At 49.7% G+C, this 18,662-nt stretch overlaps 2 protein-coding genes across 5 annotated transcripts in view; one reads left to right on the top strand and one right to left on the bottom strand.

Moving 5' to 3' along the window:
- Positions 1-13,604: 13,604 nt before the first annotated feature.
- BLCAP (BLCAP apoptosis inducing factor) overlaps positions 13,605-18,662 on the bottom strand; it is a 10,422-nt gene continuing 5,364 nt past the window's right edge. For both annotated transcript variants that reach the window (XM_002915153.4, XM_011219616.3), the window contains exon 2: positions 13,605-15,550. In XM_002915153.4, coding sequence (XP_002915199.1) covers positions 15,111-15,374 — 264 coding nt within the window. In that variant the 5' untranslated portion in view covers positions 15,375-15,550 and the 3' untranslated portion in view covers positions 13,605-15,110. The remainder of the gene's footprint in view (positions 15,551-18,662) is intronic.
- Positions 17,293-18,662, top strand: part of NNAT (neuronatin) — a 1,823-nt gene continuing 453 nt past the window's right edge. Inside the window, exons 1-2 of one of the 3 annotated variants that reach the window (XM_019795171.2) lie at positions 17,293-17,552; positions 18,447-18,522. In XM_019795171.2, coding sequence (XP_019650730.1) covers positions 17,334-17,552; positions 18,447-18,522 — 295 coding nt within the window. In that variant the 5' untranslated portion in view covers positions 17,293-17,333. Of the gene's footprint in view, positions 17,553-18,446; positions 18,528-18,662 lie in introns of all 3 variants that reach the window. The other 2 variants (XM_002915151.4, XM_002915152.4) reach the window with 2 other exon arrangements.

Here is an 18,662-nt window from a genome sequence, read left to right as displayed (position 1 = left end):
AAACAGATCAGCGGACCAGAGAGAGCTCTGACATAGACGCGCATTGGAATTTAGAGTCAGGTGAAGGTAGCAATTTTAAATCAGTGGAGGAATGATATGTTATTACATAAATGGTGTTGGGACAATTACCTGTCTATTTGGGGAAGGGGGTTTAAAGTCAAATCCTAAGATTCATGCACATGGTATTTATTTCCTGTATATAGTATAAAGGCTCAAATACGTAAGTATATGTAAACTTGAAATTTTAGAGAAGAAAATACAGGAAATGCTTATGACCTTCATACAGCAGAGATTTTCATAAATAAGACTGTAAAAAAGAAGTAAAAGATTGATAAATTTGATTGTATCAAATTTAAAATTTCTCTAGGACAAAAGATACCATATAATTAAATGACAAGAATCACAATGTAGAAAACATTTGCAATATACATAACAAAGTATTAGTATTCAAAATACATAAAGAACTCTGAAAAATCAACAGCAAAAAGACAAAAAAAAAACAAAAACGTAAATAGGCAAAGGATATGGACAAGCAATCCAAGCAATCCAGAGGAGGAACTAGAAATGGACAGTAAACACATGGAGACTTCAGTCTTGTAGGTAATCACAAAGATTCAGACTAAAACAAAATACTATTTTTCACTCATCACACTGGTTAGAAATGTAAAACTTGGAAATGGTCTGGGGAAATGGATGCTCATACGATGCTGGCAGGAGATTACATTAGTAAGGCACTTTGGAGAACATTTTGGCAGCTTCTATTAGAATTTAAGATTTATATGCCCTATGACCCATCAATTCCATTTTTAAGTGTCTGTCCCAGAGAAACACTTGTACATGTGCAAAATGGGCAATGTACAAGGATGCTCTTGGAGGTTCAATGGCACTGGAAACATTTTAGCAGTCAATTAATGGGAAACAAGGAAATCACACGTGGTGTAATCGGTTTGGGCCACCAGTCACCAGCTGCAACAAACGACACCAGGAGTCTCGTAGGGTACACTGAGCTGAGAGCAACACCTCCAGTGTGTATACACCATGTCTGTGCAAACAAACACACACGAAGAGAGAACAGATGATGTGCTTCAATGGGCATAAGAAAACATTTTAAATAAACAGCAAAAAGCCTAAGAGAAGCAGCTACATCTAAAGGAGGGGAGGGGCCTGAGGCAGAGATGGGGGGGGGGTCCAGCAGAGACTTTATCTGTAATGCTCTAATTTTATTTAAAGTAAAATGTATTCACGTATTACTTGTACAATTAAAATTTAATTCAAAAATTCTAATTCGTTTCTAGCCAATTAGCTCTGCTTTACATGTGTGCTGTGTTCTCATTGATGTGCCCAGGGACAAAGCACATTTACTCTGAGTGTGTCTGTGAATGAAGCATAGTGATTAGTAAATTGACTAAAATTTGGAAAGTCAAAAGAAAAAAAGGAAAACTTTTTCCACTCGCAAAAGCAACAAAACCTATAAGGTACTCAGGAATAAACCTATTAAGAAATGTGAAAAACCTTTATGGCAAAAAGTGGCCGACCTTTATTAAAAGGCATTAAAAATCAAACCCAAGAGATAAGGCCCCGATTAAATGGAGACAGGTACCATGTTCACAGATGAGAAGAACTGGTATCCTAGAGGTGTTCCTTTTCCCTTCAATGCAATCCCACTCAAAATTCTGTAAGATTTTTTCCATGGAACTTTGATAAGCTGATTTTAAAACGTAAATGATAAAGTAAATGTGCAATATGACCGAGGTAATTTTTAAAAAGAATGAAAGGCCAGGGAAGGACGGGTACTTACCTTAGCAGGCAGTAAGCGAAAGCTCTGCTCGTTAAAGTCCGGGATTGGCCCAGAAGTAGACGAATAGATCAACAGATCCGAATAGACTCTAGACATAGGGAACTGGGAGAAAAGATGGTGTTGGGACAATAAATGGTGCTTAGCAAGCTGGTTATCCATCTGGAGAAAGATCAGATCAGATCTCTGTGTCACACCATACGTGAAAATACATTTCAGATGGGTTAAAGCCTTAAATTTTTAAAAACACAGAAGTTTGAGATACAAATGGGGAATGTACATATCATTCATGCCGTGGGGAGCCTTGAATGAGAGTGCTGCCTGCTCTGAAGCTAGCACTGGAGATGTCATTGCTGCCGTTGGCTTTGATGCTTTAACAGCCGAAGCTGTGGAGCTGGACTGCGCCTCCAGCCTTCTGCACGTGCCCCGGAGCATCTCCACCTCCACCTCCTGGACCCCCTCTCTTCCTCTTACTCCCCAGCTCAGCCCTGTCCTGGGAAGGACTGTTACACCACATGCACTGAGGTCTGAACCTAGCTCCTGCCACTGGTGCTGTGTGTCAGTAAGGCACTTCCTCCTCTGGCTTCTGTTTCCTCCTCTATGAAATTGGGTCAGGCTTTATCTCATGGGGGGATGTGAAGTTCACTTGGGTTGATGAGTGTGAACAGGTACAAATGGCATGGAGCTTACAAGGATGAGGGGAGCTGGCTCCTCCACTTTTTCTCCACTCACCCAAACCCCTGCCACTCACGACTTAATGTCTCGGTTCTTTCCTGCATCATAACTTCTGGAGAACTGTCACAGATTCTTTTTGGTCAGAAGGTTTGAGTGCAGACTTCAGAGATTTGATTCCAAGGCAGAAAATACCTATTTGGCACCCAAACAGCTTACTGCCTGTCGCTAGGTGCTGAGAAACACAAAAAATAAGACACAATCCTGGCCACGAGACAGGATAAAACTGATCTAATTAGCACTGTAGTCAGTACACAGGTCAGATAAAAGCTCCCAAAAGAACATGGAGATCAAGTTACTCTCTAAAAGGTAAATAATTTAATTTTGCCCCATTCAGTCCGATACACATTATTGCCCCAAACGAATTTATCTACCTCCTCACTTGATCCCACCCCCTTTGGGAGCTCATTTCACCTAACTGTCTCCACCCTTAATCACTTCATCACTCAGGCTTGCTTCTCTCAGAATATTCATATGCCAGCATTGCTCTTTCCTTTAAGATTAAAATTAAAAGGCCCTAGACTTTGCTCCCTCTTCCTTAATTGACCCCCACCCAAGCTGCCTCGGTCAAGGTCTTCAAAAGGTCTCAAGAGCATGGGCCCTGGTGGGTGCCCATCAGCAAGGCCACCGTGGCGACTGGGCAGTTGCACATGGGAGTGGTCCTCAGATCAGCGCTGTCCCCCCTGACCTCTCTGCACATACTCACTGCTGACCACATTATCCTTCTGCTGAGAGACCTCTCTGACCTTGTCTCTTCAGTGCCCTAGGAGGGTTCTTATTTCCTTTTACAGCTCCAAAGTGTCGGTGCTTCTTGGACTCCGTTTCTGGCCTCTTCTTCCTCAGCCACCCATCATAGCCTCAGAATGTTCCAGAAACCTGACGCTACTTTAATTCACATTTGGGATCCCTCGGGAGCTCTGAGCTCATCTCTGTAATTTCTCACTCTGTGCTCCGGATGTATGTATTCAGCCACTTCCTCCCCAATCTCCACTCGGATGTCTCAGCTGTGCACCACCAGACTTGGGGTCTGTCTCACAGTCTTCCAGTTCTGACAGTGGCACTACCACCTCACCAGTCAGGCAAGCCAGAAATGCAGGGGTCATTCTGAATCCCTTCTCCTCTCCCTGCCGTACTTCATTCCATCAGCACCAAGGCTAATCAGAATACATTGACCGTGTCCAAATCCTGTCTACCATGACCACGAACACTTCTTAACTGCTCTCCCTAAGTCTCCCTGTGCTTCAATCAGATGACAGTGACATACCAGAGCAGGTCTCAGCCCTGCTCCCCTTGCTCCGGGTTGTGCGCTGGAGCTCAGCCCTGGCCCCCAAGGGCCCGCTCAGCCAGCACTGCCTGCCTTTCTGGTCTCACTGCCTCTCCTTTTGCACGGGCTATTCCCTCTGCCCAGAACGCTTTTCCCAATTTTCTCTGTCCAGTTAACTGCTTCCCCTTCTTAACAACTTGGTTCAAGTGTCGCCTCCACAGAGAAGCCTCCTGGAGTCAGCCTAGGACAGATGCCCTTGTTGGCCACCCTACAGCACTTAGTTCCTCTCCTTCAGAGTGCCTATCCATGTTGTATGTCGATGCGTGCCATTATTTCATTCATGTCTTTCTCGCCTCCTACCGTGCCAGCTCCATGGGAACAGGGACTCTGCCTATTTCAATTCATTTACCAAATATCCACGCTGCTAGGCACACTGCCAGGCACATAATAGGCACTAAATTAGAACATGTAGAATGAATAAATTTTGTCACTCAACAATGCTTATTGCATTTGGGAGCCGATGTCTGCCTATAAAGTTGCTCACATCTTTCCTCCGCTCACACGCCCTGCCCCTGATCCTACACCTCTCCAAGTCTTCCTTCCAGACTCCTCAAAGGACTCTTAGTGACAGATTCACCTCCCCCTCACATCTGAACGTTAGCTCAGTTTAGGCCCCATACTCCCCCAAAATGCTCATATCAAGGTCACCAGAAACTTACTAATCATGAAATCCAAAGAAAGAATTCTGTCTTTACTGGAATTCTGTGCTGCATTTGTCAACGTTGATTATTTTCTCCTTGGAATGCCTCACTACCTTGGTTGCTCTGGCAACCCCTCTCCTAGTTGTTCGTTCGCATCTCTGAGGTCCTTCCTTCTTTTTCCTTTGTCACCTGCTCACACCTTGATGGTTCCTCATGTGTCACTGTAACTCATGATTCTGCCCTGGGCCCTGTCGCATTCTCTGTCTGGTGATCTCACTCATTCTCGGGCTTCCCATTCCTCTCTGAGTGGCCACGGCCCTGGGCCACTACTCCCAGTCCAGTCTCTTCTTGAGCCCCAGACCCTGGATCCAAGTGCTTGCTGGACTCCGCCTGGCTATGACCCTGACCCGTTGGCTGCATCCTGCTCCCACACCGGCTCCCCAGGCTGTGCTCCTCATACAGCGGGGCCCACCCAGACACATGGGAGTCACGCTCATCTTTACCTTCTCTTACCTTATAGTGAACCATACACCAATTATTTCTGGGTTCTAGCTACTACCATTTCTGATCTACGTCTGTCCATCTCCGCTGGTCCAGTTCAGGCCCCTGCCTCTCTCATCTGGACCATGGCTTCCTATCAGATCTCTCTGCCTCTGGGCTGGTTATTTCTTGTAATGGATGTCTAGGGGGTTGGGCTTTCCAGCATCCCTTGTTCTTCCCAATGCCCCTTGTTACATGCAGGGACATTCCTGTTCTCTATTTTATGTGGCCGTGGTGGGACCTGGGCTGCTCTTATACACAAAAGCCACAGAGGCCCCTCCTCCGGCTCCTGCTTCTCACCACCCAGGTCCTGTCAGGGTGGCACTGGGCCCGAGCTCAGCCAGTTAGACCAAGGCTCTCACTTGATTTCGACTTCCGCTCAAATATGGAAGAAAGAGAATATTCCACGTCTAGGAGGCACCACCACTGTGGGCCGGTGGGCCGGGAACGTAGCATTCAAGACTGTGCCCGGTCTCCACCCGCTTCTCTGCCGTGGCACTCTCTTTCCATCCTGCCTCCATCTGTCTCAAATTCCTAAGTGAAATGGGGCCAGTGGTAGCTGTGTGCCTCCCCAGGGTTGAGGGGTTGTGATGACCAAAGGAGACAAACTTAATCATCCACCGTGCAAACTGTAAAGAGCCGTGCCCACGGAGGAGCACAGCTTCCATTTCCTGGGACGCAGACAGCCTCACATCCACGACAGCCTCAACCTTGAATTGTATTTCCTTGTTCACTGATTCCCTGGGAATTGTCACAGAATCTTTGTGATGAAACAGAATTCTGAACCTCCGTTTCAGACATTTGATCTCAAGCAGAAAATAATTATTTTGCCTCTACCTAGCTCGCTGCCTGTCGCTAGGTGCCGAAAGGTACAAAAACCAAGGAAGACATGGCCCCAGACACGAGGCAGGATGAAACCACTGCTAATTAGAGCTGTAGTCGGTACCCAGAGGGCAGAGCAAAAGCCTCCAGAAGAACAAGACCAGGTCTGGGGGACGCCCTCACCTCCTCTGACCTCTGTGCATCTGGCCCAATAGTGGCCACCCTGACCTGTGGAAACTCTCACCTCCCTGGCTCTGGGGCCCCTTGCATGACCTGTCGCTGCTCTTCAAACTCGGCTCCCATAGCCCCCTCCCTCCAGATGTCAGCAGGTAAGACACAGCACCTTCCTGGGCCCTGCTGTCCCCCCCAGCTCCCCCTTTTGCTTTCTCAGCTGGACTCTGGATCATCCCCCACCAGGGTGGGCTTCTGGTCCCTCCCCCAAAGTTGCTGTGGCAAAGGTCCCCAAGACCAGGTCTGGGGGACGCCCTCACCTCCTCTGACCTCTGTGCATCTGGCCCAATAGTGGCCACCCTGACCTGTGGAAACTCTCACCTCCCTGGGCTTCTGGGACCCCCACTTTTCTGGTCTTCTCTTGCTCCTTCTCAGTCTCCTTGGCAGGCCCTCTGCCGGCGTCCATTCCGAAAGTGTCAGTCACAGGTCAGTGTCGGGCCCTGCTCTGCGAACTCTGCACCTTCTCCTTCAAGTTCATCCCGAGCTCTCCATCTAACCCCCACAGGACATGCCCACACTTCCCCTGTGGGCTCCCGACTGGCAGATATACTCTCCGACTTGACAACAGCTCTAGTCAAGGTCACCCGTGGACATTTTTCCTCCCCATCAACCTTGTCCTTTGATCTCCCCTCTGAGTTCCACAGATGGGAGCACTTTAGGCGACAGCCTTTTCACCCTCTCTTCCGTCATGTCTATCCTTATTTCCTCTCAGCGCAGCTAAGAGATTCTCCTTGACCCAAATCATAACTTGAGCACTTCTCCCCAGTATCCCTGACTCCTCAGGACAGGTGGCCATGCTGTCAGCTTTTCTTCCCCTTTCATTATATTCTGCTCACCTTGCGGGGCTTCTGCCCCATCTCTCACAGGAAACTGCTCCTGTGAGGATCCAGGGGCCCCCACTCACTCCATGCAGTGGGCTCTCAGTCTTTATCTAACTGGCTTTTTCTTTTGTCTGCTGAGTGTTCCCTCCTGGAAATACTCCACATCCCTGGGCTGGCGTCGACACAGGCTCCAGGTGCTTCTTCCACCCTTTTCTGACTTTTTGTCTTTGTGGGCTCTTCTTTCTCTCTGCCCACCCCTTACATGGGGAAGAGGGTCTCTGCCTGGATCCTTTTCTCTTCTTAGATGCCATTCCTCCAAGGGCTAGCTCACCAAAGCCCACAGCTACACTTGCAATCAGTTATAAACCATATCTTTTGCTCAGACCTTCTGCTGGATCCAAACCCTCTGCCTAGCTTCTTATAAGCCACCTCCACCTGGATGCCCACTTTTCACGCAACCTGTCCGAAACTGAACTCAACAATCTTCCTCCAGCCCCTAAGTCTGTCCTTTCTCTTGGGTATTCTCCCATCCACGCAGTCACCCAAGACAGAAACAGGGAAGGCATCCTTGACTCTCTCTCTGTAACCCAGCCATCAGTCAGTCAGCAGGTTTTTCTAATTTTACCTTCTCTCCATCCTCTTGGCCCCTGCCCTAATTTAGGCACATCTCTGGCCTTCTTACTACACATCATTTTAGTATCTGTCTGTGTTTCTTACCTCTTCGACTATATGCCCAAGATATGCCATATCTTATTTATCTTCATATTTTAACACCTAGCACCATGCCTGACACAAAGTAGACAATAAATGTTGTATAAATACATAGGCCACTTGCCCTTTCTTGAAACTTTCATCTCTTTCTCTTTGACTATCATATTACTTTTCAAAAAGTTTACACCAATTCACAGCCCCCTCAGCACTGAGTGCCCGGCCCACTGTACCCTCATCAGCACCGGGTATTCTTAAACTTTCCCCCTTAACTTGTTGGGGAAAACTCGTATTTCCTTATTGTTTTGTTTCGTTTTTTTCTTTTGAGAGAGAGAGAGAGAGAGCACGTGAGCAAGGGAGGGGGAGAGGGAGAGAGAATCTTAAGCAGGCTCCGCGCCCAGCACAGAGCCTGATGCAGGGCTCAATCCCACGACCCCGAGATCATGACCTGAGCCAAAACCAAGAACTGGAGGCTTAACCAACTGAGCCACCCAGGTGCCCCTCCTTATGTTTTTTATTGTTGAGCTTCAGTTATTAGTGGATTATTTTTTCAAAAAAATTTTAGTCAGTTCTTCTATTTCCTTTTCTGTAAAGTTGGTTTAGGCAAATTAAACACTTCTCTGTTGCCTTTTTACTGTTAAGGTTTTGCTTGTGCTCTTTTACACATTATGGATCTGCAAATAGTTTGCCCATTGCTTTTTGGTTCCATTTGTGATATTGTTTGATTCCGGAAATATTTAGTTTTGACATAGTCAGATTGGTTGGTCTTTGCCTTCTTGATGTCATTTTGGTGCTCTTTACCTTAGCGGGGTTCCTCATTCAGACACTTGTTAATTATATAATTCCTTTCTTCCCTGGTTTTTAATGGGCTTGTATCTCCTTTCGGACCTTTTAAAATAGGATTTGAACTTGGGTGTGTGCTCTGAGGTGACACTGGAATTGGATTAATATTTTTCTTTCAATAGTCAGAGCTCCAATTTTGGACAAGTCTTCCTCTCATGGCTCTGACTCTGAGCTAAGCCATTCCTGGCTGGGTATGGCATCAGGGCCACAATCTTCTCACAGAACATGCCACCTGGGTGGGGAGCTGGGCGGCTATGGGAAGGTATGATCCCAGGCATAGCCAATGAAATACAGAGAGGACTTCAAGGAACAGGAACAGAAAACCCTTCTGGAAGCCCCGCCAGGACAGTGTGTGAAAAGATGGTTCACCTGCTTTGCCAATATGAATGGCTGAATCTAGCTGACACCCACCAGTCCTGGAGGCTTCCGATCCTGCAAACAACCATGACTCGGGGATCACAAGAGAAGGGAGAACCCAACCCTGCCCCTCACCTGAAGCAACCTACCTGCACAGACTCTGCCGGAACATGTCACCAGCGGTGGAAACATCTCCCAGCCAGTTCTGCCAAGCTCATCTTCTGGGGTCTGCGGCCATCACGATTCCTCCATGCTCCAAGATATGGACTTGACCGGAGCCCGGAGTCACCACACCCCGTCCCATGACTGCCCTAGACACCAGGGCATCTGAGGGCGATGCTAGAGCTGGAAAGGAACTTGAGATTATCTAGTCCAATTGCCTCATTTTACGAATGGGGAAACTGAGGCTCAGGGAAGACAGGTGACAGCCACCTGTTTTCAGAGCAGGATGCCAGGATGTGGAGCCTTTTACAAGGTTCTTCTCACATATCTGAGAAATAGTAGTCTCTGTGGTATGTGTGTGTGAAATATTAGTCTGGAGGCTGAAAAATATTGTCACTTCAGAGTTGCTAAGAAGAGACTGGGAGACACACTGAATCTTCTTACTTGTAGGAAGGACTGGGCCACCTAAGTCCTTAGAAAGTCCAAGAGATTGACTGATTAGGGCCATTGCTCCATTCACGCCCCTGGCCAGCCGATCAGCAGGTTCCCTGCCAGGTCTGGTTAGGCCTGTGCCTGGTCAAGGGACAAAGGCCAGGTGCCCACCTTCAAGGGTTATACAGGGCTTTGATGGCCGAGCTAAGGAGTTGGGAGGCAACAGGGAGCCACTGACCGGCTTTGTCTGTCTTCCTCCCTCAGAGACCTTCCCAAGTGTGTCCTGACTCTAAGATTCTGTACCCAACAGATTTGAAGTTTATTCTCTAATGCAAAAAATCCTTTCATTAAACACTTACTTATTGTAACACGCCTTCTTTCATTCTGTATCTCTAAGAAGTAACAAGCGTACTGAAATAACAAGGGCGAAGTTCACTGATGGCTTTGGAAATGTTAAAGACTTCCGGTCCAGTCCCCTCCTTGGCATACACATGGGGAAACAGAGGCCTGGATAAGAGTGAGCAGAGGACAGCAAAGTCACATGGGAAATGGAGTTGGGTGGGGATCAGGCCCCCTTAGAGGGCTGCAACCACCAGTGTGGGTCAGGGAATTGGCTGAGGGTTTAGCTTTGGAAGAAGCGGTGAGCCAACCAAGTGTAGACTCCCAGCTGCCCAGGAAAAGAGGTGAGAGGCCAGATCTGGGACTGCGTCGATCTGCCTGTCCGACTGCTGGGGTGCCGCCCTCCCGCTGAACCGAGCTCCAGGACCGCCCGGTCTTGCTTGGCATCAGCTTCTCAGAGCTTGGCACAGGGCCTGGCAGATGCTCCTGGCATGAACGAAAGAGTTGGAGGATCAGATCGTGAGCCCAGTAAGGGTTGGAGGTACAGGGCCACAGAAGAGAGGGAGGATTTGTGAAGACTCCATCTTGAGCCAGGCTACGGTGGATGTTATGATGTCCATTTTACAGGTGAGGAAACAGGCTCCGGGAGGTGTGGTCACAAAGGCGGGCTCACAGGACCTGGGGCTCCCTGAAGCCTCGCCTCTCAAGGTTTGTTGGTCCTACACTTCTCCAAGTCTACACCCACCCACTGTTTGAGTCCCAATACCCCCAAGGAGACCAAGGGCTTCTGTACGAAGCCTTCAGCTGTTGCTTGGCCAGGTTTCTTCCTTCCCCAAACCCACTCTATAATCAAAGTTTTTCTCAAGATGCGGACTTCTCTCTGAACCCCGGCAGACCAAACTGCCCCTCTTCTGGCTTTCGGGAAGACACTGGGGAGGCAGGGTGCTGGGTGGAGGTTGGACCAGCCCCTTTGAGTCAGGATCACCTTCCACCACTTGCTGAGGAGAGCACTTCTTAGTTCTTCCCTCTTTTCAGAGTGGTGGCCCTTTCACCCATTATGGGGTGGGGGGAGGGGGAGGGGCGAGTTCTGCACTGGGTGTGGGGGATTGGACTCTGGTGACAACTCTTCTCTGGCCTCCTTTCCTGCAGTGGTTCAATGGGAGGCAGCTCTCCTTCCATCACCTTTCTCCATCCTCCTCCCTCCCCAGCTCCTGTCCTCACCTCCCCACCCACCGGCATGCCTGAGATTACTTCTCCCTGCTCCCAAGGAGCCAGGCAGGGCTTCTCAATAGCCCTGCAGCTTTCGCGGCTCAGATGCTAGCTGTCCTGTTCCTTGCTCAAAGAATTCCACTTGAAAAATGCTGTTCTGATTGGGTTCTCCCCTATTCCCACCAGATCCTTGTTTGTGATGGTTCCAGTGAGCTGGAAATTGAAGAGTTCTCAGGACCGTTTTGGGGCCTGCCACCAGCATGTCAGCCTTAGGCCCCTCAGTATCTTCCAGTACAGTCCTCGAAGCTTTGAACAGCCCGACCTCTATCGCCAAAAGCCTTCTGGGCTCTGATTCTAGGACAGCTAGATACTGGTGGCCCTTCATTTAACTTTCAGTCCCATTTCTTTATCTACAAAAACAAGATGCTTGATGAGATGCTGAGAAACAACATCTCATATATTGTTTCACTGCTCAAACATTTGTATTTGTCCTCAGGTCTCAGCCTGAACATCAGTCCTCCCCTGCATCAGATCCCCTCTCAGACTCCTATTATAGCATCTGCCCCAATTCATAGTTCTATACATATCGGTGAGATTATCTGCCCAATATCAGGCCTTTCCCATTAGCCTGGATGACTCCCTAATGGCGGGGATAGCCACCTCGTGTGGCCCCCAGGCCTACTCCTACACGGATTCTGGTAAGTACCCCCTGACTGAATAACAGTGCAGGTCCCCTAAGGGGTGGGAGGAACACAGTCACTATGAAGAGGAAGGGATGAAGTTCAGGAAAGCTTCCTGACTGAGGCATATTTCGGTTCACATGGGATACTGACTAAAGCAGAAAGCACATGCAGGCTGTCCTGCAAGGGCACTGCCACCTTCCTCAAGTGTATCCAGGAGCACCTTAAGATGCTAGGAAGAAGGATTCCCAGTATTTAGGGCTAGGAACTGTTTGCTCCAAAGATCACATTTTACCTATAAGGACACAGAGGTCTGGAGCAGGGTACAGACCAGTTCTGACAGAAGCCCAGACCAAGGCCTCACAGGGTCTAGCAGTTAGCGGGTATCCCGTGAGCAACCGTCTCACATCGGAAGCCACAGCAACCCGGGGGATTGCAGAGCGTGATTTTCTAAGGCCCGGTGCCCCTGCTCTTTTCCAGAAAGGAACCTACTTTCCATTTTCCTGAAAGTCGTTTCAGGAAGAGGAAGCAGGGTCCTTGCCAAGGGGGAGGGCAACGCTGCAGGGCAGACGGAATGCTGATTTGGCAGTCACCTTGTGGGGGGAGTGGGCTGCAGGCTCCCTGCTAGAAAGGGCCACACATCTTTCAGAGGGAGGCCTGCTTGTAACTCTAAAGCAGGCTTGACCTACGACAGAAGGCTGCTTTCTGAGGGAGAGCAAAATAAACAATAATCTTGGCTTCATTTATTATCCAGGTGCCTCCACGGGAGAGTGGGGCCACAAAAGCCTTTTTTGTTTGCTTGTTTTGTTTTCGGAATTTGCAATTATCTATTTTCCTAAGTCTTCCCCACTAGGCTAGAATCACGCGCTCCTGGAGGGTCAGGCCTGGGTCTTGCCCCTGACATCCCCCAGCAAGCCTCGTACAGGGGCTCAGTGTTTGCTCAATAAACCCTCCTTACCATGTGTAGGACTCTTCAGCTTGTCAAGACTTTGCTGAACCATGAAATACATCCAGAAACCCAGAAAAGAAGAATTCAGAGGTAAAAGCACAAAAGGATCAGGCAGAAAATACTCAGCAGATATAATCAATACAAGTTCAGTTCTTTGAAAATACCTTTAAAATGGATAAATCTTTGGCAAGTTTTGATCAAGAAAAGAGAAAGCACGGACAAGCAATGCTAGGAAGGAAAAAGGGACAAAATGACAATAGGGAGATTTAAGAAGGGGCAGGAGAAAATAACACAAAAACTTTACAGCAATAAATTAAAAATCTAGTTAAACATGTGACCTTCTGTGAAATTACCAAAGCCCTTTTGCAACTGTTATCTCCAGAAACCCTTAGAACAGCACTGTGCTTTGGACAGCAGTGCTCCAGTTAGGTTTTCTAGAAGGAAAAAGAGATTGAGAGGTGGACACCCAGGACCGGTCCCTGACAAGCTACCCGCTTTGTCTCCAAGGTCACAGCCACAGGAGCATGTGCCCATCAAGGACAGGGACCTGCCACACTCTCGCACTTCTAGCCATCACCTTAAGCTCCCCAACTGGAGGCCAGCCTTATTTATTTTTCCACTTGAAATGCCATAAGGGGTTTCACTTTATTTTTACTTCAAAAGCAGCACCATAAAAACCCTTGATGATTAGAACTCCAGCTGTCCTAAGCTGTTTGTCAAGGGATCGGTTACTCAAATCTCCTATGGAGGGAAACAGTTTCAGGTGAGAGGCCATGGGAGCTGAGAAACACAAATGTCTCATCTCTAAGAACTTTCAGACTCCCTCCTGTTCGCAGCCTGGCCTGCCCCCTCTTCCCCTCCCCCAACCCCACCATCTGCTCTCCAGAGAGCAGATCAAATTTTCGGGCTAAGGTACTCTGGCGCCAAGGACTCAGCCCCTCCATGCTACCCCCTGCGCCCCCAACTCCGAAATCCAACACCACGCCCCAAATGGACTACAGCCACATAAAACCACAAAGTAAAGTTTATAAAGCTTTATTAAACATTTCAAACAGCTGTGCAACGAACACACCAAAAATAAAAGCTCCAGAATAGCAGTCCAAATGTTCCACAAGTGTGGCCTCACAGTCCCATTCCCTAGATGGACTGCCTCCAGTTCTGTCCTCTGCCTGGCCCACTGCCCTTCCCACTCGGGCAAGAGAAAGATGGATGATTTAGACTGGACGGACAACCACGCCGGTCCCCAGTGGGCAGGGGTCAGGAGAAAGTCTCGTTTGCCAACACTTGTTACTGAAGCGCAGAAAAAGCAAAAAGCAAGTGACAGTCACAAAGTCTTCCTGTGTATTCTTCATAACGTACAGTCTATATGCGCAGGACTGAAGGAGCTCCTGGCGCAAGGACGATGGCCACCGCTCCCCTCTGTCTTGTCTGAACCACCTCGGAGTCCAGTGTGCTGGTCACCCTGCAATCCCCATGCTAAATAAAAACTGTAGCGGCACCTACTACAGCTAGCTACTGCTAAACCTCAAAATCAGAACACGTTCGATAAAGCTTCTTTAAAAGGAATATACACACATGTATTTGTACACACACACACACACACACTCACGGCACACCAAAAAATATCCAAACACCTTTCAAGGGGATCATGGCTGTTATGAAACACACAGTACTCTTCCATTCACTCGGTTGGGGACTGCGAGATCTACACGGACACACCACACCTCAACCCTGCAGAGCATGCACGGCAGACACAGCGAGGGCCCCTCCTCGGGACAACGGAGAAAGGCAGGAGGAAGGGCAAAGTGAGGCTGGGCTGGTAAGCATGAGCCCAGACACCCAGGTGAAAGAGCAACGGCTATCTGTTACTTCTTTCTTAAAAATGAAGTGGAGAAAATACTGGAGATTTGTGGACAACAAACAGTCAAGACACGTTTCTGTCTGGGCTGCTGACCGGGGAAAGAAGGATGAAAAAGCGAGGCTCTCGGGCGTCAGCAATCTCTTTAAATTCGAGATAAGTGCAAAAATGAGCCCTGTCTTGGACAGGTGCTCCCCCAAAAAGGAAAGGGGGTAGATGAGAACTAAAGGGAAACCAGGACAGGGACTGAGGGGACGGTAACATTCTGGCAAGGGAAGAAACCCTGACAAGGAGGGGTCACAGAGGTGACGAGACTGGCATTTTATGTGCCCAGGTCATGCTGGGATGGTGGACCAGGATGGGCGCAGACTCCTCGCGGGAAAGAGGCGAGGGGGGATGATCATCCTGCCAGCCTGGGGCGGAGACCGAGATGGGGACAGAACACACACAATCACAAGACCACCCACGACTATAGGACTCTACAATAAAAGCACCGGTCAGTGCCATTATTCACATTATAAGGATAAAACATCACAGGCCAAGAAAGGCGCCGTCAGGAATGTGGCACCCGCGGGGCTGCGGGATTTGAAACTCCAATGCTTTATGACCTATGTCAATGCCTCCCCTCCCATCTTCTGCTTCCTTGGAAAGCTAGCTGGGCAGGCCGTTAGGTGCCCACAACGCCGGGGTCGTGCGCCGATTCCGGAAGCGGGGAATCAGAGCAGTGGTACAGGAAACAGTTTCCCCAGCAGCTATAGCAGATGAGGAACAGGGCTGCCAGGAAAACCAAGGCACAAATTGTGCAAGGCTTCCGCTCCAGGAGGAAGCTGAGCAGGTAGAAGCCCATGAACATGGAGTGGCTAAACCACAGGGCGGGGTTGAGGGGCTTGGGGATGAGGAGGACGGGCAGCAGCCACTGGAGGCAATACATGATCTCTGCTGGGCAGGGCCTTCACCAAGGCCACCGGGCACCGCTGCAGGAACCGACCTAATGGGAGCCAGCGGGCGCAGGCAGCTGCCCTCCGCTTTCTTCAACCCTCACTCTCCAGGAGCTGAGCCGCTGTGCTCTCTGGCTGTCAGCCCGGGATCACCAAGGCAGCAGGGATCCTGAAGAGAAAAGTCAACACAACAGACAGACAAAAAACAGACAGACAGACAGACAGACACACACACACACAAAAAAAAAAAAGAAAAAAAAAAACAGGAACAGAATGTATACTTATTTGGGAAAATGGATCATGGTTAACAACAGCAAATGTGAATGCCCTTTCCTCCCTGCCCACCCATGGAAGTCTGCTCCTCTCCACATCACCATTTCAGGAAGCTCCTGGGGTATCTCCCCTGGGCTTGTCGGGGAGTTGGGCCAGAGGGCTCTTCGGGCAGGTCTGGCACAGTGGACTGGCTTTGCCTGGGCCCTGCCCAGCAGAGATCATGTATCGCCTCCTGGGGCTGCAGCCCGTCCGCAAGGGGCCCAGACCTCACAATACCGCCCTGTGGCTGCCACCGGATGGCCATGGGCTCCATGCTATGTCCCCATGAAATGAGAACAGGGATCGGTTCTGTATCTAGTATCTGTCATAGCAGGTGCTCAGGGGAAAGTCAAAGCACCTCACTGCCAGCTGGAGCCCACAGGCAATGGATCCTTGCATGCTCTGCGAGGCCACAGTGGCAGCACTACCAATATTTTGTTTTAAGATGGCAGCCCGGCATCATTTTGCCAAAACGAACCAACTTCTTCGAAAGTCAATGTAGGAAAAAAAAAGTCATGCTACTTCATCCAAACTGACCTCACTTGGATCACAGACACTTTCCACCTGCTGCTGGCACTGTACAGAACCTGACCTCTGTGAGCTTTTAATCAAAATTAATTTTCTATCCACATAGGGGCAAATTCCGTTTGGCCCCTGTGCTAGGCAGCTTGCTGGAGAGGCGCTCTCCAGTGGTGGGCCACGAGTGCGCCGGGGCTGAGCTTGCTGACCGCGTTCAGCTCTTCCTGGCCGTGCCTGTGCCTGGAAATGGACCTGCGGCAGCCACAACCCTCTGGTGGTGGTAGCAAAACCCCATTCTAAGTTTCAGCTGCCCAGCGCAACGGGTACAAAGAACCTCGCTGGCTGTGTTAAGACCTACCGGGGCCTGGGGGGAGGGGAGCAGAAGAGAGGCTGAAAAGACCTGTCCAGCAGAAATGATCCCGGATCATTTTCCGACCATTTCTCGGAAAGCTCATCCCATCCCTTCCGCGCACACAAAGGCGCCAATCCCTCCCGCATCCCTCCCACAGGGTAGATACCCGGTGACTACCACTTTTGCGCCTAGAGCTCAGTGCCCTGGCTCTGTTCCTTTCAATAGTCACCGTGGTAGTAACCGTGAGAAGCGGGACGCAAAGAATCAGAGAAAAGTTCCGTGCTCTGGGACTCTCGGGAAGCAGAGGACACCGGCTTACAGCATGTCAAATACCAGAATAAGAGTACTGACCAGGGGCCTATGAAGCCAAGGCTCCGGGAAGGGGCACCTTTTTTTTTTTTTTTTTTTTTTTGCTTTGCGGGGCAGATGATCTCTAACTTAGATTTTCCTGGTTTTCCACCCGTGCACAAGGTGGGCCCTGGTGTGTGGACTGGACACTGGGACTGAATTTGCAGGCCACAGCTCGGAGAAGGAGTTCCGTGCCCAAAGGCGTGTATCCCCTACTCCAGCCCTTTGCGCTACTCAAGAGCTGCAGTTCCCCTCCATTTTACACTAAAATTCAAAAGCGGGCACAGCGGAATCTTCTGGAAAGGGGCTAAGATGGAACTCAGGAGGCGGGGGTCGGTGTGGAAAGAGCAGATGGATTATTTTGTCCTCTCTTGGCGAATGAGGAGCGCCCCCGGCCACCCCTCCTCAATGGACCCCCCAAATGCGCATGCGCACTTGGGTGGCGGGCGGATACTTAAGGCGCGGCCACCGCGGCTGCGGCAGTGCGCCCAACAGCGGACTCCGAGAGATCGGCGGACCTTGGCGAACCGCGCTCGCTCTCAACCACTCACCCACCACTCTCGGAACCATGGCGGCAGTGGCGGCAGCCTCAGCTGAGCTGCTCATCATCGGCTGGTACATTTTCCGCGTGCTGCTGCAGGTAGGTGTGCCCAGGTTCTGGGTGGGAGAGGGGTCCCGATGCGCGCCCGCTTAACCGGCAGGCTCACGTCGCAATTGCCGCCTCCTGGACCCATCCTATCCTTATTGCCGCGATCCCTGCTTGCCTGAGTGCCGCGGTCGGCACCGCGTGCCCCCGCGCGTTCCCTGCGCCCTCCTCCTCGCGCAGACCCTTCCCAGTGCGCCCGCGCCCGGCCGGGAACAAAGAGTTGGGGCGCGGCGGGCGCCAGCGGCTGACGATCCCCGAGGCTCTTAGCGACCAACGCGGTAAGAAAAACCCGCTACACCCAGACGTGACCCCAGGAGGGAGGCGGGGCCCTTCTGTTCTGCGAAGAGACTTTACGCTCGCGTAGCAAAATTTTCCGCCTTAAAAAATTGCGCATTGCGGGGAAATTTCTTTAAAAAAAATATAGCGCTTGCGAAGGTGGAACCAAAAATAAGTTGGAAAAAGGCACTTCTCAGGCGCCCCCCCCAAAAGCACTTCATAAAAAGTAATTCGCGGGGAAAAATGAATTAGAGAAAATGCGCATTGCAGGAAAAATAAATTAGGCAAAAGCACTTGGCAGAACAAAATTCATTAGATAAAAAGCGCATTGCAGAAAAAATGAGACAAAGGAGCGAACAGAAAAAAATGAATCGGATAAAAAGCGCTTTGAAGCAAACAATTAGAAAAGGTTCTTTGCGGGAAAAATGGGAGAGAAAAAAAGGACAATTTGCTTTATTTAAAAAAAAATCAAATAGAGGCAAAGTGCTTTGTAAAAATAAATCAGAAGAAAGCACTTTGCCCATAAAATCACTTACCCTAAAAGCACCCCTTGCAGGAAGAATTCCCTGCTAAAGAAATCCTTTGCCAAAGGAATCGCATATTTCCTTTAAGGTGTTCCTGGAATGCTGCATTTACTGGGTAGGATTCGCTTTTCGAAATCCTCCAGGGACACAGCCCATTGCGAGAAGTGAGGTATACCTAAGTTGTGGGTCCAATCAGCTTGCTGCCATGCAGCCTTCAGCACAGTTGGAAAAGCTCCAGCTGCCCTGACTCGTGGACAAGCTGCGCCCGCCCCTGCCTCTCTAAGTCCGAGGCGGGCGGGGCAGG

This window comes from Ailuropoda melanoleuca, chromosome 13 (genome assembly GCF_002007445.2).
Source record: "Ailuropoda melanoleuca isolate Jingjing chromosome 13, ASM200744v2, whole genome shotgun sequence".
In the NCBI taxonomy this organism is placed as follows: domain Eukaryota; kingdom Metazoa; phylum Chordata; class Mammalia; order Carnivora; family Ursidae; genus Ailuropoda; species Ailuropoda melanoleuca.
Note: the sequence above shows the minus strand (reverse complement) of the source record. Positions and strands in the feature narration are given on the sequence as shown.